General features: G+C 38.8%; 2 protein-coding genes across 2 annotated transcripts in view; one reads left to right on the forward strand and one right to left on the reverse strand.

The window, feature by feature from the left end:
- Positions 1-24,695, forward strand: part of Kal1 (anosmin-1 Kallmann syndrome 1) — a 112,585-nt gene that overhangs the window by 59,468 nt on the left and 28,422 nt on the right. The window contains exon 6 of the mRNA XM_076431504.1: positions 12,092-12,288. Coding sequence (XP_076287619.1) covers positions 12,092-12,288 — 197 coding nt within the window. The remainder of the gene's footprint in view (positions 1-12,091; positions 12,289-24,695) is intronic.
- Positions 1,608-12,132, reverse strand: LOC143212583 (uncharacterized). Its single transcript, XM_076431505.1, has 6 exons — positions 11,202-12,132; positions 10,423-11,111; positions 7,540-7,639; positions 7,360-7,461; positions 3,496-3,651; positions 1,608-3,420 (listed from the first exon to the last, which is right to left on the reverse strand). Exons 1-6 carry the CDS (start codon positions 11,202-11,204, stop codon positions 3,364-3,366), a joined length of 1,107 nt encoding a protein of 368 aa, XP_076287620.1. The 5' UTR covers positions 11,205-12,132; the 3' UTR covers positions 1,608-3,363.

The following is a 24,695-nucleotide window of genomic DNA, read 5'->3' on the forward strand; positions in this document are numbered from 1 at the left end:
AATCAATTTCTACATTTTGCAAATCTAATTCAACCTTTTGCAAATTAATTTCTCCCTTTTGCAAATCAAATTCCAGCTATGGAATCAATTTCACCCTTTTGAAAACCCAATTGAACCTTGTGCAAATTCAATGGAACCTATTGCAAACAAATTCCGCCCTTTTGCAAATCAAATTCAGCCTGTTGCAATCAATTCCACCCTGTAGAAAACCCAGTTGAACCCTTTGCAATCTCAATTGCATCTTCTGCGAATCATATTCAACATTTTGCAAATCAACTTGAACCTTTTGAAAATCAATTTTACCTTCGGCAAATCAATAGCACCCTTTTCCAATCAAATTCAACCTTTTGCAATCAATTTGGCCCTTTTGAAAACACAAATGAACCATTTGTAAATCATATTGAACGTTTTGCAATTTTTGAAAACCCGATAGTACCTTGTACAATTCAAATTGGACCATATGCAAATCAATTTTACCTTAGGAAAATCAATAGCACCCTTTTACAATCAATTTTAACCTTTTGAAAACCCAGTTCAACCTTTTTCAATTCAAATTGAATCCTTGCAAATTAGTTTACCTGTAGCAAATCAATTTCACCCTTCTGCAAATAAAATTCTGCCTTTTTGCACTATTTTTGATAAAAGTAGAAGTAAGGTATCGCCAGAAGTTAAAAAATTCGTTGATGTGAAGTAAGTTACAAAGATTAAATACTTACCTCACTTCCTGTTTAAATTAAAACATAATTATGGAAAATAGATATCTAAAATTGAAATTACATTACAGTGACACTGAGCCTACAAGGAGTGCCAGCGACAAAGGCAGCGATACGTCAAGTGATCGTTCGTCAAGTCGAACGTCAATTGGTAAACGTTCAAATACTGCATTATGTTTATTTTTATTGTGTTCTATATATGAGAATACAATATACAATATACCTTCAAACTAGTGGGTTATCAAATCATTTCAACGAAAAAATCATTTCATTAGTTTCGTTCAGAAAAATCGATTGACACAGAATTTATTGTAGTCCAGTCAACGAAAAGTTGTAGAGGGAAATGGAAGGAACACAATTTTTAACTTTCGGTCTTTGTTTGGGCCAGTGAGGAGGTAAACATACTCCTAGTGTCCCTACTCATAGAAGGTGAGCGGGGTGCAGGGGAGCACGTAGAAGGTCCCCTTTTTCGGATTTCCGCTTATATCTCGGAAACTATGTGTCCTAGCGATAAGACCATTCTATACCAAATTAAAGCTGACAAAATGTGCCACAAGATTGATTCAATATCTTGCATAGTTTCCGAGATATCCGCGCTCTAATTTCACTAATTGTGCTGAAGAATTAGCTAGTCAAATAAGGCAAAAATTTCTTTTTCACAATTAGTCAACTTTGAGCGCGGATATCTCGGAAACTATGCGTCCTAGCGATAAGATCATTCTATACAAAATTAAAGTTGATAAAATGTGCCACAAGATTGATTTGATTCAGGTTTTCGCTATCTCGCATAGTTACCGAGATATCGGCGCTCAAAGTTCACTAATTGTGCTGAAGAGTTAGCTAGCCAAATAAGGCAAAAATTCTTTTCCACAATTAGTGAACTTTGAGCGTCGATATCTCGGTAGCTATGCGAGATAGCGAAAAACTGAATGGAATCAATCTTGTCCCAGGTAGCACCGGACGTACACTGGACGTCCAGTTTTTGTCCAATTTACGTCCATACGTTTACGTTACGCCTTACTTGACTAGCTTCAGCACAATTAGTGAACTTTGAGCGCGGATATCTCGGAAACTATGCGAGATAACGAAAAACTGAATTGATTGAATCTTATAGCACATTTTGTCAGCTTTAATTTTGTATGGAATGCTATTATCGCTAGGACACATAGTTTCCGAGATATACAAGTAAGCGGAAAACCGAAAAGGGTGACTTCTACGTGCCCCCCTGTAGGCTGCTCACCTCCTAGGAGTAGGGACTTTTAGTATGTTTACCTCCTAACTAGTCCAAACAAAGTCCCAAAGTTAAAAGTTTTGTTCCTTCCATTTCCCTCTACGCCCCCCTTATGAGCAATCATTGACTGGGCTATTGGTTTGTCCCACTGTGCGCCGCTTCCAACATTCCACCAGTTGGATCCGACAGATCCAATTTTATTTTAATATTTATCAATAAATGCTGCTCATTTCCCTTTAAATGAGATTTTCGTTGTCTTTTTGCATAAAATCAGTGCGAGTGAAAAATGATTATTTGCTGAACACGTTGGCTACCACAATTTCCTTCGCTGCCTATCTTCATAATTAAAATTTGTTTTATTAAATGCAGTCATATAGACTCCCTGAATATTATATATGATGTCATTATATAGTATAATTATTTAGAATGTTAAATGGCAGCTCATATAGAATTATTAGGGACTCTTATCAGTTTCTGCCGTTTGTTAAAAGATGCCGGAACTAGTAGTACAGTAAATCCTCGATCTAAGAAAAACCCTCCGGTCCGTGCTGTTTCTTAGATCCTGCTCTACTATTTCGTTGTGACTTCACCGACCCACAGTGTACCGAATATATCTAATAAATAGACTGCGGATGCTTTTATGCAATTCACATTTTTTCCAGACGAATTTTAAGTCTTGGTAGTTCTGAAATAAATGAAAATAGTATTAATTTGTGTTGTATTATATGTATATCCCAGCATTTTTGGAAAATTTTCAAAAGCCATAATTTCATAAAGATCCGCAGTCTATTAATAAATACAAAATAACTTTAATATATTCTTCTTTTCTGTGTGTGCCATTTAGTTGACATTAACAATGCAGAACAAAAAGTCTCCAAGAATACCATCTTGAAATTTTTACTGCATCAAGTTCAAACTATATAGAAGGAATTCTGACAAGACTCAGCTGCTAATTCGTGCTATCTTGCCTGTCGCAATTTTTTTAAGTTACGATCTTCGGCCTCTAACTATAATCAATTTAACTAAAAGTTCTTACATCTTTCGATGGTTGTCATTTCTTTCCGCGTCGATCGATTTTGACGAAATTTTCAGAATATGATTGAGTATAATTGATAGAGTAAAATGGCAGTTGTAGGCCGAAAATCATGAAAAATGTGTGTGATCAATTATGTGCGTCACTGTATGTCGATACTCTTAAATCCCATTTATCATCCTAGTGTTTCATGTTCCGCTTACTCACTTTTCTCATAAACGCATGAAACCTGCAGTCTAGTTATAAATGACGAAAGCAATAAATCCACTAGTAGAGATTAGTATATTCACATATTTTTATTTTATCGACACCGTATCGCTACAAATGCGTTATCGAAATTGCTCTGATGAAACTAAAGTTACTGGCTTGCCATTCCGCGGTGGAGTTTAATCTCGTCTGGACTTTAAAAACAACAAACACACCGAGTACGCTTGGTTCAGAATCTGAAATATCGAGAACATCCGGTACATAGGATTCATTAAAAGTTGAAAACGTTGAAACGGTTGACTCAGTCTCACCGACATGAAAGATGGCAGCGTCAAGTCTATACTCCGAAATCGAGACAATTGGCATTTCAATTTGGTAGCCAGGCTCATTGACATAACGGAACGTTGCACGGAGATATCGTGGTCGTACCATTTTTTATGAAACACGCTGTCCATCATCGTTGTACTCTAATTGAACGAAATGCAAGTCGTTATTAAAAATATTGCCGAATAGCCCAGCAATGTTAAGTTTGTACGGTGCTACTCAATGATACAGATGTATATTGTTATTAGAGAAAGCTCTTCAAACATTTTTTGTTTCGGCCGAGGATTTTAGGCTATTGTATATTCGCGTGAAAGATAAATTCTCGCGTAATAACAATAGCAGTTTGACTGGTCTCATCCAGTTCTTATTAGCCCGCTTCACTTGCCAAGATACACTGACCAGAGCATGATCGCACTATTATACAAGCTGTTCCTAAACTGTCGGAAAACCTTGAAGGCTATGAATCCTGAGGTGATTTGAAGTCGCTTTTTCAAAAAAGAAAAACACGGACCAATCCGAACGTGGCCACAGCGGACGGATTGTGGCTCGACCAACGACAACGCTCGGAGGGATCTGTCGTCGAGCCGGATTGGTTCACGTTTTTCGTTAATAACTTCTTAACATCGTCAAGGCGGACATTTTCGCTGAGGAAAAAGTGACTTAGAATCACTTCACAGGAACCACCCCTTCCAAGGCTTTCCGACATGTTTGGCACGCCCTGCATTATAATCGACCTCTATTTTCTTAACAACAAATAAAAGAAATGTAGGGTAAACTTTTCCTTGTGTAACCAGAAAATTTTGGTTTTCTCCTATAAATTTTTGCATTTTTCCTATGTGATCCAGCACATTTGGACGAGAAGAAGCAAGAAATCCAAGTTTCGGTCCTGGAGGATCAATGATTTAGAAGTTATAAGTGTTTAAAGTTGTGCGATTTACAGTGTTTTTGGCAGGTTAGCGCCACCATGTTGTGTGTAGTGACAGTCGCGCGCCACTTACCGAGCGGAGACGCTAGGTGGCACCACAAGCACGCGCTGATGTCGATCACGTAGCTTTCCAAGCCGGCCCTCTCCGCCCCCCTCCACCCAACCGAGCCATCAATCAACTAAACTCTGTCTCATGAGAGAAGGGACTTGGGTAACGACCAGTTTGTGTCGTTCGCTGCGCAGGTTCGCCCTGATTGGTAGTACTCCCAATGCACAACGCATGCGCGCAGTGGCACTGAAGCGACGCCACTCGCTGCAGCGCTGCAGACTGCCTCACAGTGCTTCGATTGAGCCCAACTTTTTTGATACGATGGATGACCGCTAGAGGCGCTGCGCGGAAAAACAGTAACGTATCTACTATTGGGTAGATGAAATGGGGTTCCTTGAGCACCCCGCATAATTTAAAAAAATGTATATGATCTGATTCTGAAAAATGAATGTATAACCAGTGTATTTGTGTATATTTTGTAACTCGTAGGACACATCCTGGAGTCTTTTTGTCCGGTAAGATTATTTCGATACATTCCCGCCAATATAACTGCCTCAGGGCTCTGGCTGCTCTGCTACCCAATAGTAGATACGTTACTGTTTTTCCGCGCAGCGCCTCTAGCGGCCATCCATCGTATCAAAAAAGTTGGGCTCAATCGAAGCACTGCTGCCTCAGGTGTACTGCATTACGCACGCTTCCACAGTTTTCTTTGTCTTCTCTTTGCACAGTGTTTTTGAAGTATCAAAATTATGTAGATACAATATATTAACACACATCTACAAAAAATGTACAAATTATATATAAAATTAAATAAAATATATTAAGTCTTTACATAATTCAATCATATTCTTTGTGTGTAAATCGTAATTTGTACATTTTTTGTAGATAAGTGTTAATATAATAACACATATCTACAAAAAATGTACAAATTATACAAATAAATTAAATATATTATTTATTACGCGTGCAAATAGTCCCGATTTCCCATTCCGAATCATTTCATGCTAACCCGTTTCATTCCGGTACACCGCGTACATCAGGCATGCACATGTGGACGATTTGGGAGCAGGAGCAATCCACCCTGCTCCTGAGCAGGGTCGGAGCAGTGACCTTGCTCGGACGTATGGAAGGGGAACCCACCAATTGTAAACGGAGCACGAGAGAAGACGAGAAGAAGAGCGTATGAGAGTGGGGGCGGCGTCTACGTTGTTGTAGTCTGACCACTCCGGCGCGCTCTCCACTTCCCCACGCCCCTCCCACTCTTCTTCTCTCGTGCTCTGTTTACAAGTCACGCTTAGTGGGTTCCCCTTCCATACGTCCGATCTGCTCTGAGAGCATACGGGGAGCAACTTGGGAGCACGGGAGATGCTCTGAGAGCAAAGAGCTGTGCATGCCTGGCGTACATGAATACTCGCGTCGAGTAAAGTGGGGAGTGGGTAGTGGAATGGGAGAGCTCGCAGGTTCGCAGCAAGCCGCTGCCTCAGTCGAGCTGCGCGGAACGAGTCCCTTCTCTCATGAGACAGAGTTTAAGTCATTATCGGCATTACCGTGTGGAAATGAGAGGGTGAAGAGGTCACCCATGTGGAGTGACTGGATCATCCACCGTCTCTTCACACGTGCTGTACCGATAATTAACTCAGGGTCACCAGTGTAGGGGAATTATCGTGAGCCTACACACTCACGTAATATGACTCTATGAGAAGGAATATCGTGGAGGAAAGTAAATGTTCACAGCTATCACCGATCACCTCGATTTATTCGTGGTGAAGTCACCAACGTGCACATAAATACTATAACCCGATGGATTACTAAAGATCACAAAAGAGAAACCACAACGTGGTGAACAAGTATACTCTTTGAAGATAACGCAGGAGCGAAGAACAATACGTGTTGATACAACGAGATCTCACGACGACCAGCGTTTCTCTCCGAAGCAGCTTGTGCGCAGGCGCGGAGCCTCGCCATTGGGCGAGTGCAGCGCCGAGCCCACAACCGCGTGCTCGTACTGCCCCCTAGCGGCTCCGCTCCGTAAGCAGCGCGAACGTCACTACAAACACTGTAAATCGCTCAACTTTAGCCACTTGTGACTTTTAAACCATTGATCCCCTCCAGGATCTAAACTTGGATTTCTCGCATCTTCTCGTCCAAATCTACTGGATAACATAGGAAAACGGCAAAAATATATGGTTACGCAAAGAAAACAGCAGCCGATATGTAATTGTACGTAAAATGTCGCTTTAAAAATTGCACAAAATTCTTTTCTCGTTGAATAGCATTGCACATAGCGATAAAAAACACGAAAATGAAGATTATTTGCAATGTAGTTGACCTTCCTGTATCTAGAAAGTAAGTTTTCACCGCGCTTGTGAATACAGAAGTCTCGTGATTTTATTATAACGAGATCTACAGGGTGGTCCACCTAAATACGGCCATCTCAATATCTCCTCCAATTGTGGGGGTATAAAACTATTTTGTGTACTATTTGAATGGTTTTAAGGAACCATTATATTGCAAACAATATATTTTTCTGGAGGTCATTTTTTTCGGAATTATCAAGGTCATCGATGTTTTTTGATACATAACTACATTTTTATTTTATTGCATCGGGTAACTGATCGAAAAATACATTCAGATATGTATAAACCTTCAAATCATTCAAATAGTACACAAAATATTTTTTATACCCCCACAATTGGAGGAGATATTTAGGTGGCCGTATTTAGGTGGACCACCCTGTATATTATGGAGACCTTAACAGTGATTCAAAATTAACAATGTATACGTATATATTGTTTACTTGACTATGCTTTCTACTATATTACAATGTAGTAGCAAACAAGAGTTCGTGTTCTTACTATATAAAACTGAAAACTATACCGCTTCCAATAAATGTTGAATGCAGAAGCACATCATATACAATTGCATCAGTGCGCCGCACGTGTATAATAGAATAAAACCTCTTAACACAGCATCGGCACTCTAGAAATAATACGTGTAAATCCAACAGAAATAAACAACCGGAAACACAGAAATGTAAAATTATATCGTGGTACATACCGTTATAATCATAATACTTAAGAAACAGAACCGGAAAACATTGTTTATGTACAAAGCTGCAATGTTCGGAGAAAATATTTGTTTCAATACCGCAGCCATCCTGTAACACGTGCATAAACGATTTAGACAGGGCAGATATAATTTCTTGGAGAATTATATCAAAATAATGAAACGTGGTATCTAAATGAATTATTTAAATGGGACATGTGCGGTGGAATTGTTGAATGCGTTCATATATTTATGAATAAATGACATAACATTATATGTATTCCCAGTCAGGAAAATCTGCTTCGAGCAAATTATAACCAAATGTTTGCAATCGCACTTTGTCGTTTTGGTGTGAAACCACGCTTGGAGCAGGATTTGGTCCTTATTTGCTCTGAATCTCCCGACCAAAATCTGTCGGCAAATTCCGAGCCTAATGTGAAAACAGATGGTTCGGTATTTGTCTGCAAAGTTTGGAGGAAAAATTCCATGCCAAATCCAGAGCAGAACGAGGGTAGACCCTGCTCTCGTACAGAGGGCAGGTCGGTCGCATTGAGAGCGGACCTAATCTTGCTCTGAGAGTAATTCTCGAGAATAATCAAGTAAAGCTTGCAGTAGGAGGGAAAATCGAATTTTATTTTAATTTCAAAATTATCTAATTTCAGGTTTTATGCATCTTCAATAATTTAAATATTTACAAAATCTTAAAGTAATGGCACTAACGATTTGGCCCGATATTTACCGTAAAAGCTAGGTTAGGTTCATTCTTAGTGCGACCAACCTGCCCTCTATGTATAACGAGAGCAGAGTCTGCCATCGTTTTGTTCTCGATTTGGCATGGAATTTTGACTCCCAACTTTGCAGGCAAATATCGAGCCTAATGCGGATACAGATGGGTCAGAATTTCTAGGCATGATCTGCTGGCAAATTCACAGCAGAATGCTTGCTGGGTGTGACTAACTGACAGATCATGTATGAATAACTGACATAATTTTATACATGAATAGGGTAAATGTACCTATTACTGCGGGTGTACGTTTTACTGCGGTATTTTTTCCCAATCAGATTAAAATACGTAAAAATATATATTTTGCTCTGAATAAATTTGTACAATTCAATGAAAATGTATTCAAACAAAATTGTCAATCATTCTCATATTTTTGTAATTTCAGAATTTGAAAAAGCATTCCTTATACAATGTTAAAATAAGTCCATTTTTCTTCCACCTCGATCACCAAAGGACCTTTGTTCACACGATACGGCAAAAATTGAATCGTAAAGTAATAAAAAAAAAACAGTAACAAAATTTAAAAACAAATTGAAATGAAGTGCACGAAAAGATCTGCTGATGGAACTGAAAACTTGAGAAACAAAGAAAGAATGGAGATTTGATGAAACAAAACGGAAGAAGAACTGAGCAAGACAATGGAGTTTACATTGTAAATGCAATGGTGAAATGTTGCGAACTTAACCGTTTCATTTACTACAGTGTTAAGATGAATAAAAAGTTTATTCATTGAAAATGTCATAAATAAAAATATTATTTGTTACTGCACTCAGGATTTATTTAAATTATTGCCTAGATATGTAGTTTATTTCCGTATGTTCGTTGTATTTGGGATTCCAATCCGCTGTAATGGCTACGCAGTAATACGTACAAAATGCTATTGAATTCAATTTGTGATATTTTCATACGTTGTATTAGGTTTCGAGGGCCACCATTTTTTTCTGTATTCGGAACACATTATTCTTCTATGAAATGCTTACATATACTATTATTTCATGATAAATTAGAAATAATATTAAAATATATTACGATCGAAGGATGATACCGCAGTAATCGGTACAGTTACCCTTTGAATAACTGACATAATAATACTATATGAGAATGACTGAGATAATATCCCAGATAGCACAAGACGACTTAAAGACATCCCCAAGTGGACATCGCTAAAACGTCTTAAAGACGTCCCTAACTGGATGTCGTAAAGCAATAAGACGTCCTAAATAAATCTTGAAAATCCTACGAACGTCTTCCGGACATCTTCGAAACGTCTTTTGTTACAAAACGGGACATCTGTTGGACGTCTAGAAAGACGTCTTTAAGAAGTATAGTTTCGTAACACAAGACGTTCACAACACGTCCGGATGACGTTCGTAGTTTATTGAAAAAAGACTCGGAAACGTCTCGTAACAGACGTCTTTAACACGACTCGATGCTATTTGGGATTATATATGAACAATTTCCATAAATGCATAACGCATATTTTCCAAATTTTCATTGGAAGCCGAGATATAAACTGCCAAATCAATATTGACTATTATTTTCTCGCAATTTCTGTCGACCATTATTTTCTAAAAAATTTCTGTTACATATCACTTAATAAACTAATTCTTCTATTGGGTCGGAACGAACCGTTCGTTGCGTTTTTAAATAAAAATTCGGAGATCAAATTAAAATATTTATTCAAAGATTTATTCCATAACATCCATTCCGATCTTTTTCGCATTTTTGAGATAACTTATCGCGTTATTGAATAAACCTATGAATGTGAACTTCATCTTTGAATTTTTATTTAAAAACACTGCGAACTTTTGTTCGAACCCAATAGCATCACGAAGAAAGCTCAAGTCGTCCGATCTACTTTATGAAAAGCTGCTCCAATTGAATCGGTGCATAGAGACTTCCCCGACTGAATGTATACCAAAACTTCCTTTCGAGTACAAAAATTACGCTCGAACCATAAACGAAGAGACTGGTGCATTAATTGAATAGTAGCATACTTTACTACTGTTTTATGATGCCGAGTGAGCGATCTGACTTCCTGAGCGACAGTATCCGTCGCCATGGAAGTGGAGTCCTTTTCTAGTATCGATATAAATTTCAACTCCATATACTTGTACTGAGCGGTCATTAAGCGGATCCAATGTATAGTGTACACGTCCAAGCTGGCTTTTCGGATGAAGGTGATAACACCGCCGACAATCTGAAGCGCCGTACCAGCAACAAAGATGGTCACAGAAAACGGTTCCTTCGTCAATATCATCGGTACTTGATAATCTGTGCAATAGAACTGGTTTTTCTGGAATATCGCAATCAGTGGTAGCATCGTCCATGCGAAGAGCGCAGCTGTGCTACCAATTATATAAATTTGCTGAACTCCCATAATCGGTGCCAGCAATTCGGTTACAATTGGTCTGAGCATCGGATCGTTTGAGGCGAAAATCTTGTTCAGAGTCCCGATCAATCTTTTCAGCGAGTCTCTATTGCTGTACAAGATTGGCAGGAAGAAAAAGATGTCGAACGTAACCACCAAGTTCACCGTGCTGTCCCTCAATGCTTTCTCCTTTGGCACGTAGAATATGCCGCCGATACAGGCACTTAGGTACGTCAGCTCGATCGCCCAAATCATCGCCACGTATAGTTTCAAAATAACAGGCATTTTCGTTTCCTCGCTCGTCACCGGTAGAAAGTTACCCGATAACATATTCATGAGAACGTTCCAATGGTTCACACTTTGGAAGTTCGTCTTCATCTCAGGCTCGCCTTCCGCGAACTTTTCGATAATCCGATCCGTTAGCACTTGCTGAAATCGATTATTCTAAATGAACTTTTCGCTGACGTTTTCTTGAATTCGAACGTCGCCATTGTCGCTCCTACGAAGCTGCGAACTTACCATTCAATTGTGTGCATAACAGAAGATCAGTCGCTACGTATTGTTCATTTTCCCCATGATTTAAGACCAGGTTTTACTGCGAATCTTAAAAAATGTATGTACACTTTCAATTTCAGGCTGAATTAAAATTCACTGGAATCGTCCACTTTCTTATTGTTAGCCCGTTAAATAAATATTTTCCTCAGAAAACTAAATTACGTGTCAGAGTGATAAATAATAGGAAGCATGTGAATAATATGTGCTGATCTTCCGTTATGTTCATAATTAAATTACACGTTTGCGACTTCAGGAATTAGAAGTGTTCGTCCTCGAAGGGTTAATCGCGAAGCAGAGTGTTCTGTCGTGAGTGTTTGTTCGCTTAAAACGTTCACTTAAAACGTGCGATTTTTCCGGAATCTCGTGCTCTCACCATCGTAAATAGGTGTCGAGGGACAACTGAGCCGTAATTAGATCATCCTTTGCTGGAACGTTGCACCACGTGTCGAAAGCATTCCATCACTATCGCCGACATTATCATTTGTTCGACGATCCTCGTTCCTTTATCAACCGGGCTTCCACCACCGATGGCCGTTCTCCGTTATATCGAGTGCGCGCGCAAAGGCCATTATAGTTTTTTGCACCGCAATTATCGATCATTTGTCCTGCAATTACCGGTCCCTGTGTGTTCCCTTTGATCGTGGCCTGATGAGACACGGGGGAACCTCGAACGACAACAAATTATCGTTATTGGGTCTCCGAAGTCGAGAATAAATATTTCTCTATTCAAACGAAAGTCGGACGAAGGAAACAATGCGGCGCAATCGCGTCATTCCGCATTCCGTTTGACCGCGCGGACTCTCTTTATTATTTGTTAGCGACTCGGAAGGTCGAAGACAGTTTATTATTTTCAGAGCCCCGAACTCCCAAAGAACCGCAGAACTTGACGTTATCCGGCGCGCGTCTAGTCGGAGGGAAGTTGCGAGTGATGCTCAGATGGGGAAAGCCAGCCTCCGACGTGCCGATCACCTTCTACAAAGTATTTTGGAGCCGCCTCGTCCATGGCCCGACCAACAACTCCCTTCTCGTTTATCACCGGACCATATTGAAAGTAAGTTTTCATCGGCGCGCTCTAATAACGGCTAAACATCGCGTTGACAATTCCGAGTCGGAAGCGTTCGCACCTCTATGGGACACGCCTGGCATGGCGGGAGAAGTATGTATGTAATATACATTGAGTCTTATTCGGTTTTGACGCGATGTATGAGAATCATCGTTTTCTTCCGTGCACAATTGATGATTAAATACAAAGCTAGCACATCTGCATCAACAAAGTAAAATTTTATTTTAATTTAAAAGTCACAATTTCAAAAAACTTGAGGCTTTAGAGTATTGGATTTACGTATTTACCAGAAAAAAGGGCATGAGAACAAATTCGAAAGGCTGAAAAAACCATGCAATTTAACCGATGTCCTGCGTTCAATTCTCACGCATAAGGCAAAAAAACATAAGTCCTTAATATTTTAAGAATACGACAATTACTCATATCTTTCCGTCGCGATTGCTGTTTTTTGTATTTTTATTAATCTGCTGATACTAACTTTGTTTTGTATGAAACAATACGACAAGAAGTAAGTATATTCTATATTTTTATTTTACCGAAAATAGCACAGTATTTCATACAAGTGATTCGACAAAGAAACAGAGAAAAGACAGAAAATCATTTTTCTTCCTTTATTTGTAACGCTTTTTTAAGTCTTTTGGATCCTATTACATACTTCGTTGGTGCTATTTTTATCGATCCGATAAATCGAAAATCAGAATCAATGTTTGGTAAATTTTTTGCTGGTACATAGTAGGTTATTATAAAATGATCTAACATCTGGATCAATAAGTAATTTTTACATATATTCTCTGTATTCTCTGTGTTATCACTATACAATTGTATAATATTGATTATTAAACTTTACTTGGTAAGGTGAAATGCGCTAAGCTTGGACAGCATTTTTTGATACCTTTAATTTGATCAGTTTAGATCTTCATTTAAAATAATATTTCAATAGTTTTAACATATAATTCAGATTTTGTAAAATAATTTAAAATCCCAAAATCGCATTGTTTAAATTAATATTTTAATTGTATTAAGAAGAATAATTCTAGCCTATACTTGGACATATTAAATCGAATCTAAGCTACCTGGTCTACGCTAACTATGATTGTAAATGTTTAAAAAAGGGTGGTTTCATTTTAAAAAATTAATTTGACCTTAATATCTCAAAAAAATTACATAAAGACAAAATTTTTTTTGTATATACAGTAAGGAGCGAAACTGAACCAATAACAAAAAGTTTTGTATAAATCATTATTTATTGCTAGGAATATAGAAGAATAACAAAAAGTCAACATTATAATTATTTTTATCATAGTTAGAAGTAACTTAAAAAATTTTTTTCAATAATTAATGTCTCCTCGTTTAGCAATGACAACAAAAATAGATTGACTCGGTTTTGCACCACGTCCAATACTTGGCAGTATTTAATATATTATTTATTTTTAATATTTCGTCCACAACCCTTGTGCTTGTAAAAGTGCACTAATTCGCTTTGGCATACTTTCTACTAATTTTTTGCAATAATCCGGAGATATTTGTTCCCACTGTTCTTGAATTCTATCATACAAATCTGTGATTGAAGTTGGTTGGGAGTCATATGAATCCCGAAGTCGTCTTTTTAGTAAACCCCATAGATTCTCTATGGGGTTGAGGTCAGGGCTCTGTGCAGGCCAATCCAGAACAGAAAATTTTTTAGTACTGAGCCAATTTTTTACACTTTTAGCAGTGTGCTTAGGGTCTCGATCATGCATGAAAATTACATTTTTTTCTTCAAAAGGCATATTTTCAACAGCATCTATGAGATGATCTTGTAAAATATCCTTGTATATGTACTGATTCATGATGCCATTAATTCGGTGCAGTGATCCAACACCAAATGCTGTTAGGCACCCCCAGAACATTAAGGATCCGCCTCCATGCTTTAACGTTTGTTACACATGTCGTGGTTTAAGCCTTTCATTTTTACGAATCCAGCACCAAGACATGCCATCTGAACAAATTCTGTTAATTTTGGTCTCGTCTGACCAAATAACCCGTTCCCAGTCAGTAGTTGTCCAGTTTTGATATTTTGTAGCAAATTCCAAACGACGTTTAATATTTTTTTTCGATAACATTGGCTTCTTTATTTTCTTAATGCTTCTAAACTCAGCTCCTTTGAGGGTTCTTCGTGCTGTCCACTGACTTATTTGTATATTCGTATCTTCTTTTAATAATTTTGCAGCCATAATGGAACTTGAAGCTTCACCAGATGTGACAAACCGTATAATCCTTCGTTCATCCTGCGGTGATAATATTTTTGGTCTTCCTCCAACATTTAATAATGTACTTTTACAGTATTTTTTTCTTATTCTCTGCACTGTCGATTGACTAACACTGCAAGTTTTCGCTGTCTTACGTGTTGACAAGCCGTCATTCAAAAGAGAAATGACTTTTTTTACACAATTTGGAGCAATTGACTTCATATTTATTCTTACTTCACTTGCGTGCTTTTCCGTTCGACTGATTGCGAAGAACTGAGTGTTAAGACGTAGACTAGTAGTTTGTAAACATACCAAAGTGCTAGATGTAAACATACTACGAGAACATTCCACGTAAACATTTCTTGTAGGGACCGGTGCAAAACCGAGTCAATCTATTTTCGTTGTCATTGCTAAACGAGGAGACATTAAGTATTGAAAAAAACTTCTTAAGTTACTTCTAACTATGGTAAAAATAATTATAATGTTGATTTTTTGTTATTCTTCTATATTCCTGGCAATAAATAATGATTTATACCAAACTTGTGGTTATTGGTTCAGTTTCGCTCCTTACTGTACATATACAGAGTGTCTCAAAATTCCTTCAATATCCGGAAATGGGAAGTTCCTGAGATCATTTGAAGCGACATTTTCCTTTGCAAAAATGGCGTTCGCGGTTTTGTTAAGGAATTATTTACGAAAAACCACGAACCAATCAGAGTGCGGCTACAGTGAACGGAGTCCGACTCGGCGATAGATCCCGCTTAGCGTGGCGTCGCCGTTGGCCGTGCCCGAATCAATCCGCTATAGCCGCGCTCTGATTGGTCCGTGTTTGTCGTTAATAACTCCTAAACAAAGCTGCGGACGCCATTTTTGCAAAGAAAAATGTCGCCTCAATGATCTCAGGAACCTCCCATTTTCAGATGTTGAAGGAATTTTGAGACACCCTGTATACATACAGTAATTCTTCAATCGAAGTCCTGAGTCGCCTATCTAATCGAAGTCCAGTCCCTACTCACTCCACTGCCGGCCAACGCAACGCACAGTGGGGTATTTGGCCTGAAAAAGTGGAAAAAGCTATTGTAGCGTTATTTATAGGCTCAAGGTTATAATATTATATATCGTTGGATTCGCCTTAAGATCAGCTACAACATTATGAAATCCAAAATACATTTTAGTATTTGAAAAATCAAATTTACCTCAATTTTTTGAAAAAAAAATTTTTTTTTAACTTTTATATATTGAAATTTGTAGACGACTGAATACTGTTCCTTTTTTGTTCGAAACATTTTTTTCTCAGATTATCGAAAACCCCTGAAAAAGCGAGGCGATAGTGGAATATTTACACTATTATAACTTTAAAAGTATTTAAGAAAAAAATATTTTATTATAGCGTTTTGGAAAGCTCTGAAAACAAGTTACAAGAATATGCAATAAAAAATAGGGTTTTCTATTTAAGAAAGTGAAGATGACCTTCGCGTGATTTTCAAACGACTATCTAAGGTCAAATCAATGACGCCATTTTATGGCCCCCTCGAAACCATACAACTTTTGTCAGAAACATTTTTTAACCAAAATGCTTAATTTCGAAGATATACGTCTGTCTCACTTTGAATGACTCACTGTATAATACTGTATATACATATACAGGGTGTCCCAAAATTCGTGAAAATCCCGAAAGGGGGTGGTTCCTGAGACCATTCTAAGAGACATTTTCCTTTGCACCAATGTCAACTGCGGCTTTGTTTAGGAGTTATTAACGAAAAACACGGACCAATCAGAGCGCGCCCTGGCCCGGCGCGCCACGCCGCGCCGGCAAGCGAGTGTCGGTGGTACGCCGCGACATCGCAACGAGCAAGAGTTTCTCGATAATGTGAACCCTCTCCGATTTTGATGAGCTTTGGATATGTTGTCAAGACCATGATTCTGAACAACATTTCTCTGTAGACTTTTTGGCGATCGGCTTTAGTTTACGAGATAAGTAACTTGTAATTGTAAATCGATCGATGTACTATCTGAACTATCTCCTCTCCGATTTTGATGCGCTTTGGATACGTTGTCAAGACCATGATTCTGAACAACATTTCTCTTTAGACTTTTTGGCAATCGGCTTTAGTTTACGAGATAATCGTAAAAAAAGAGAAGAAGCAGAAACTGATTGAATTAAAAACTCACGTATTCAGCCGTAAATCCATTTGCTGCTTCGAAATTTGTGTCACTGGGTCACTCGGTGACGAACTGCACAGATGTCTTCAGGTACACGGCAGTACCGAAAGCCAAGGGACGTACGGCCAGGTCGACGAGCTGCACAGCCGGTGGTAGAAGGCCTAAGGGATGCGCGATCAAGTCGACGATCCAGAATTTAACTTTCACTTTCGAATCGATAAATAATTCGTATGTTTATTTTACACAGATGCCTTGAAATTTTTCCACACTCACAATCACTGTTCACATTTGTCAACACATAGTTATGCACTAATAATAATTGCCATATCCCTTGTACTGCTGCACAAATCACAACAATCAGGTAAAGCAATCACTAGACTGCGGATTTCATGCATTTGTAGCAAATATGAGTAGGTGCATTTTAATACAGTAGAGAGATTAAAATAATTTCAAAGCACCATAGTATTATTTTCAACTTCTTAAAATGATCACAGTAAAAATCAAATATCTGTCTGGCTCCTGTCCCTTGTAATAGCGGCAGCCAACATTCATTTTGCATAAAGATTCGCAGTCTAGTGATTAGTTTAAATTAGAGATCTTGATTTCACGTGTATCTGAAATACACGTGTACACGTGTAGTTCGGATGTTCGTGTTGAAGTTCGTGTAAAGTTTACTCCACGTGTACACGTGTATTTAGCTACACGTGTACACGTGGATTGAAATACACGAATACACGTATCGAAATGTATAATTTCACATGTATTAACCCATCTTTCTATTATATAAAATAGTTCTGTAGTTTTGTCACGCAAAAACTCCGACCGGCGAAGGTTTCTGATGGGAATCCTAAATTGAGCGACGTGACAATGTGTATTTTTCAGAGAGAGAGAGAGAGTGTGTACGAGAGAAATAGAGCGCGATATTGTATAGCGATAGAGAGAGCAAGATGGTAAGAGAGAGGCGCCGCGGGGGTTGGTGAGCGAAGCGAACAGGGGGCAGAGCCCCCTAGTATCCCATATGTTATTTCGTCATTAATATCAGAATATTTAGATATGTAAATTGTTCATGAGACTTATTTACTGAGTTGCAGGTGAAAATAAGAAGCATTATGGTTTTGGTTAATAAAATTTAATTTATTAATCTTTTGTTCTGATTGTGAGATAAGAAACCTAAACTATTAACATTTTGTGGAAGTAAACGGTTTCGTTTTTTTGTTACAATATTTCCAGCACATGAAAAACACCGTTCCGACATCGCCGAAGTTGCTGGAATTGTTAAATATTTTTTGGCAAATTCCGAAATTGCTGGATATTTGTTTGCCCTAGCCTTCCACCATTCAAATGGATTTAAATTTTAATTTAATGTGCTGGAAATATTGTAACAAAAAAACGAAACCGTTTACTTCCACAAAATGTTAATACTTTAGGTTTCTTATCTCAGAACAAAAGATTAATAAATTAAACTTTATTAACCAAAACCATAATGCTTCTTATTTTCACCTGCAACTCAGTAAATAAGTCTCATGAACAATTTACATATCTAAATATTCTGATATTAATGACGAAATAAAATATGGGATACTAGGGGGCTCCGCCCCCTGTTCGCTTCGCTCACCAACCCCCGCGGCGCCTCTCTCATACCATCTTGCTCTCTCTATCGCTATACAATATCGCGCTCTATTTCTCTCGTACACACTCTCTCTCTCTCTTTCTCTCTCTCTCTCTCTCTCTCTCTCTCTCTCTCTCTCTGAAAAATACACATTGTCACGTCGCTCAATTTAGGGTTCCCATCAGAAAGCTTCGCCGGTCGGAGTTTTTGCGTGACAGAACTACAGAACTATTTTATACAGGGTGTCCCAAATGTGGTGTACTTAATTGAAATGGGAGGTTCCTGAGACCATTCTAAGAGACATTTTCCTTTGCACCAATGTCAACTGCGGCTTTGTTTAGGAGTTATTAACGAAAAACACGGACCAATCAGAGCGCGCCCTAGACGCGCGATGGCACGTTCGGCCCGGCGCGCCGGGAGACGAGCGCGGTGTAACGCCGCGATGCCGTAACGAACAAGAGTTTCTCGAGATTATGTGAATCTTCCCCGATTTGGATGAGCTTTGGATATGTTGTCAAGATCATGATTCTGAACAACATTTCCCTTTACAGTTTTTGTCGGCCGGCTTTAGTTTACGCGATAAGTAACTTGTAATTGTAAATCGATCGATGTACTATCTGAACTATCTCCTCTCCGATTTCGATGAGCCTTGGATATGTTGTCAAGACCATGATTCTGAACAACATTACCCTTTACAGTTTTTGTCGGTCGGAAGAACTTTACTTGTCAATTCATATGGGTGGATCTCTTTACCCGACTTACGGCAACTTTACCCGAACGAGGGAAAAAGCAGAAACTGATTGTATTAAAACCTCACTTATTCAGCCGTAAATCCATTTGCTGCTTCGAAATGTGTGTCACTGGGTCACTCGGTGACGAACTGCACAGATGTCTTCAGGTATACGACAGTACCGAAAGCTAAGGGACGTACGGCCAGGTCGACGAACTGCACAGCCGGTGGTAAAAGGCCTAAGGGATGCGCGGTCAAGTCGACGATCCAGAATTTCACTTTCACTTTCGAATCGATAAATAATTCGTATGTTTATTTCACACAGATGCCTTGAAATTTTTCCACACTCACAATCACTGTTCACATTTGTCAACACATAGTTATGCACTAATAGTAATTGCCATATCCCTTGTACTGCTGCACAAATCACAACAATCAGGTAATGCAATCACTAGACTGCGGATTTCATGCATTTGCAGCAAACATGAGTAGGTGCATTTTAAGACAGTAGAGAGATTAAAATAATTTCAAAACACCATAGTATTATTTTCAACTTCTTAAAATGATCACAGTGAGAATCAAATATCTGTCTGGCTCCTGTCCCTTGTAATAGCGGCAGCCAACATTAATGTTGCATAAAGATCCGTAGTCTAGTGATTAGTTTAAATATTACTATCAAAAACACAGCTAATAGCAACCGTTATCTTTGAATTGACAAGTCTTTGGAGATGTTCTCTCTATCGCGGCTCGAACGACACTGATTTTCCGCAAGATTTTTCTAAAGAATTTAGGAAGGGCATTTAGAGTGTCGAAATTCGGAATGTGCACGCTGTAGCACGAGAACGACGGGACGGTTATACGAAAAACAGAATGCGAGAAGGACCGCTGTAAGCTTTGTGGCAAACACATGTTTAGTTTTTCCTGCAGGTTGGTACGCAGAGTCGATGGGTAACTGTTCGAAAACGTCATCCGTCCTTTTACCCAGCAAGGGGTAAAAATGTCAGGTCAGCGTAGCATCCCTATTGTCCTATACCTTCCTTAAGAAACTTTCTAAAAGAAGGACAGACGACGTTTTCGAACGGTTACCCATCGACTCTGCGTACCAATCTACAGGAGAAACTAAACATGTGATTGCCAGCGGTCCTTCTCGTATCCTGTTTTTCGTCCAACCGTCCCGTCGTTCTCGTGCTACAGCGTGCATTTCGAATTTCGACACTCTAAATGCCCTCCCTAAATTCTTTAGAAAAATCTTGCGGAAAATCAGTGTCGTTCGAGCCGCGGTAGAGAGAACATCTCCAAAGACTTGTCAATTCAAAGCTAACGGTTGCTATTAGCTGTGTTTTTGATAGTAATATTTAAACTAATCACTAGACTACGGATCTTTATGCAACATTAATGTTGGCTGCCGCTATTACAAGGGACAGGAGCCAGACAGATATTTGATTCTCACTGTGATCATTTTAAGAAGTTGAAAATAATACTATGGTGTTTTGAAATTATTTTAATCTCTCTACTGTATTAAAATGCAACTACTCATGTTTGCTACAAATACATGAAATCCGCGGTCTAGTGATTGCATTACCTGATTGTTGTGATTTGTGCAGCAGTACAAGGGATATGGCAATTATTATTAGTGCATAACTATGTTTTGACAAATTTGAACAATGACTGTGAGTGTGGAGAAATTTCAAGACACACATTTCGAAGCAGCAAATGGATTTACGGCTGAATACGTGAGTTTTTAATACAATCAGTTTCTGTGCTTCTTCTCTTTTTTTACGATAATCTCGTAAACTAAAGCCAACCGCCAAATAGTCTAAAGAGAAATGTTATTCAGAATAATGGTCTTGACCACATATCCAAAGCTCATTGAAATCGGATAGGAGCTAGTAGTACATCGATCCCATGGATTTACAAGTAAAGTTTCTCGCGATAATCTCGTAAACTAAAGCCGATCGCCAAAAAGTCTAAAGAGAAATGTTGTTCAGAATAATGATCTTGACCACATATCCAAAGCTCATTGAAATCGGAGAGCATTCACATAATCGAGAAACTCTTGTTCGTTGCGATGTCACGGCGTACCACCGACACTCGCTTGTCGGTGCGGTGTGGCGCGGCCGCCCAGGGCGCGCTCTGATTGGTCCGTGTTTTTCGTTAATAACTCCTAAACAAAGCCGCAGTTGACATTGGTGCAAAGGAAAATGTCTCTTAGAATGGTCTCAGGAACCTCCCATTTCAATTAAGTACACCACATTTGGGACACCCTGTATAATAGAAAGATGGGTTAATACATGTGAAATTATACATTTCGATACGTGTATTCGTGTATTTCAATCCACGTGTACACGTGTACCTAAATACACGTGTACACGTGTATCGAAGTACACGTGTACACGTGGAGTAAACTTTACGCGAACTCAAACACGTGTACACGTGAATTTTCAATACACGTTCAGATTCGTGATCTCTAGTTTAAATATCACAGTCAAAAAAACAGCTAATACATAGCAACCGTTAGCTTTGAATTTACAAGTCTTTGGAGATGTTCTCTCTACCGCGGCTCGAACGACACTGATTTTCCTCAAGATTTTTCTAAAGAATTTAGGAAGGGCATTTAGAGTGTCGAAATTCGAAATGCACGCTGTAGCACGAGAACGACGGGACGGTTAGACGAAAAACAGAATGCGAGAAGGACCGCTGTAAGCTTTGTGGCAAACACATGTTTAGTTTTTCCTGCAGGTTGGTACGCAGAGTCGATGGGTAACCGCGCGTTCGAAAACGTCATCCGTCCTTTTACCCAGCAAGGGGTAAAAATGTCAGGTCAGCGTACCATCCCTATTGTCCTATACCTTCCTTAAGAAACTTTCTAAAAGAAGGACAGACGACGTTTTCGAACGGTTACCCATCGACTCTGCGTACCAATCTGCAGGAAAAACTAAACATGTGATTGCCATAAATCTTTAAGCTGTCCTTCTCGTATCCTATTTTTCGTCTAACCGTCCCTTCGTTTTCGTAAACGTGCTACAGCGTGCATTTCGAATTTCGACACTCTGAATGCCCTTCCTAAATTCTTTAGAAAAATCTTGCGGAAAATCAGTGTCGTTCGAGCCGCGGTAGAGAAAACATCTCCAAAGACTTGTCAATTCAAAGCTAACGGTTGCTATTAGCTGTGTTTTTGATAGTGATATTTAAACTAATCACTAGACTGCGGATCTTTATGCAAAATTAATGTTGGCTGCCGCTATTACAAGGGACAGGAGCCAGACAGATATTTGATTCTCACTGTGATCAGTTTAAGAAATTGAAAATAATACTATGGTGTTTTGAAATTATTTTAATCTCTCTACTGTATTAAAATGCACCTACTCATGTTTGCTACAAATGCATGAAATCCGCGGTCTAGTGATTGCATTACCTGATTGTTGTGATTTGTGCAGCAGTACAAGGGATATGGCAATTATTATTAGTGCATAACTATGTGTTGACAAATGTGAACAATGACTGTGAGTGTGGAGAAATTTCAAGACACACATTTCGAAGCAGCAAATGGATTTACGGTTGAATACGTGAGTTTTTAATACAATCAGTTTCTGCTTCTTCTCTTTTTTTACGATAACCTCGTAAACTAAAGCCGATCGCCAAAAAGTCTAAAGAGAAATGTTGTTCAGAATAATGGTCTTGACCACATATCTAAAGCTCATTGAAATCGGATAGAAGCTAGTAGTACATCGATCCCATGATTTACAAGCAAAGTTTCTCGCGATAATCTCGTAAACTAAAGCCGATCGCCAAAAAGTCTAAAGAGAAATGTTGTTCAGAATAATGATCTTGACCACATATCCAAAGCTCATTGAAATCGGAGAGCATTCACATAATCGAGAAACTCTTGTTCGTTGCGATGTCACGGCGTACCACCGACACTCGCTTGCCCGCGCGGCGCGGCGCGGCGGGCCAGGGCGCGCTCTGATTGGTCCGTGTTTTTCGTTAATAACTCCTAAACAAAGCCGCAGTTGACATTGGTGCAAAGGAAAATGTCTCTTAGAATGGTCTCAGGAACCTCCCATTTCCGGGACTTACACTTAGTTTGGGACACCCTGTATACAGGGTGTCCCAAAATTCGTGAAAATCCCGAAAGGGGGTGGTTCCTGAGACCATTTCAAGCGACATTTTCCTTTGCAAAAATGTTATCCGCGGCCTTGTTTAGGAGTTATTAACGAAAAACACAAACCAATTAGAGCGCGACCTAGACGCGAGTTGCCACAGTCGACCCAGCGCGCCAAATCTCTATTGGCCGACTGTGGCAACTCGCGTCTAGGTCGCGCTCTAATTGGTTTGTGTTTTTCGTTAATAACTCCTAAACAAGGCCGCGGATAACATTTTTGCAAAGGAAAATGTCGCTTGAAATGGTCTCAGGAACCACCCCCTTTCGGGATTTTCACGAATTTTGGGACACCCTGTATATATTATAAGAATATTTTAAAATTATTACCATTAATTTTCATCCGAAAACACATCAGACATTTCTACCTCGGATAATATTTCTTCTTCATTTGAGGTCAAGCGTAGCCGAACATGCAGGCGTACGCGAAACGCTGCTAAACGCTTAATACTAAATTAGCTATAAAATTTGAATCCGGACATATCCGGAATCAAACTTTGTTGGCTTATAATCACAAATCTTTACCGAATGTAATGACACCAAAAAGAGCACTCAATATCGCTTGATACTATAACAAAATTGTCAATAAAGTTTTGTAATTTTTAAAAAGCTTACAGAATGATTGGTAATATTCAAATATTAATAACTATACTAATTTAGATGATAACACACAAAATAACATCTATGCGAAAGTGCTCTGTATACCTACCTGAACAACTTTTGTAATACAAGAATTTACAGAATTTTCCTTCAAACACTTGAAAATCGCCAATGAACAGACGCTGTCTTAGAGACTGTTTAAGAACGCCCAGCGCGCCTTAAAATCTCTCGACTTTCGATGAAGTTTACTACTTCACGGATGTACAAATAGAAAAAATAATATTGCAGCCTTATTCTTCAGACCTTTAACTACAACGAACAGCAAAAATTTTATGCCATACGCAAAAATTCAGAAATCGAATTTTTTCCACTTTTTCGGGCCAAATACCCCACTGTGCAACGCTGCGCCGCTCCGCCGTAGGGCGACAATGATTGCTCTCGGCTCGGGTATATCGGTGTGAACACCATAACATTGATTCGAGTGAATTGAATTCTCAAACTTCTTAATTTTCATGATTGTTTTATGGGACTTTGACTAGCTTATTCCTGGAATTTCTCTGATCAAAATGACACCAAACACGATATAATTTCACCTGTATTTAGTGGTTTAATCGACGGTGAAAGTTTCGGGAGCAAGGAAGGACAGCGACAACGCGGGCCTTTGAACTGTGCCGGCGCACAGTGCGTCGGAATGCTCGTTTTTTGGACAAAATTCTATATCTTAAAAACTATAAGTCATAAAAAAAATGTTTCAAATAATAGTTATAGGGTATAAGGAGGAGCATATGATGATTGTGTATTTGTTTGGTATTGTTGTAACCTTGAGAAGCTCTATGAAGGTCACTTTTAAAATTTGTAATGTACTGTGACGTTGCAAGCCTGCGACGTCACTTCTCCGTTTGAGAA

This window comes from Lasioglossum baleicum, chromosome 10 (assembly GCF_051020765.1).
Source record: "Lasioglossum baleicum chromosome 10, iyLasBale1, whole genome shotgun sequence".
Taxonomy (NCBI): domain Eukaryota; kingdom Metazoa; phylum Arthropoda; class Insecta; order Hymenoptera; family Halictidae; genus Lasioglossum; species Lasioglossum baleicum.

What these genes read in the sequence shown, in the direction of transcription:
- LOC143212583 (XM_076431505.1), bottom strand. An exon ending in TTAATGACCGCTCAGTACAA is followed by an intron (nt 7,640 to 10,422) that starts GTATATGGAGTT and finishes CACGTGTTACAG; the next exon opens with GATGGCTGCGGTATTGAAAC. An exon ending in TTCAACATTTATTGGAAGCG is followed by an intron (nt 3,652 to 7,359) that starts GTATAGTTTTCA and finishes TCGTTCAATTAG; the next exon opens with AGTACAACGATGATGGACAG.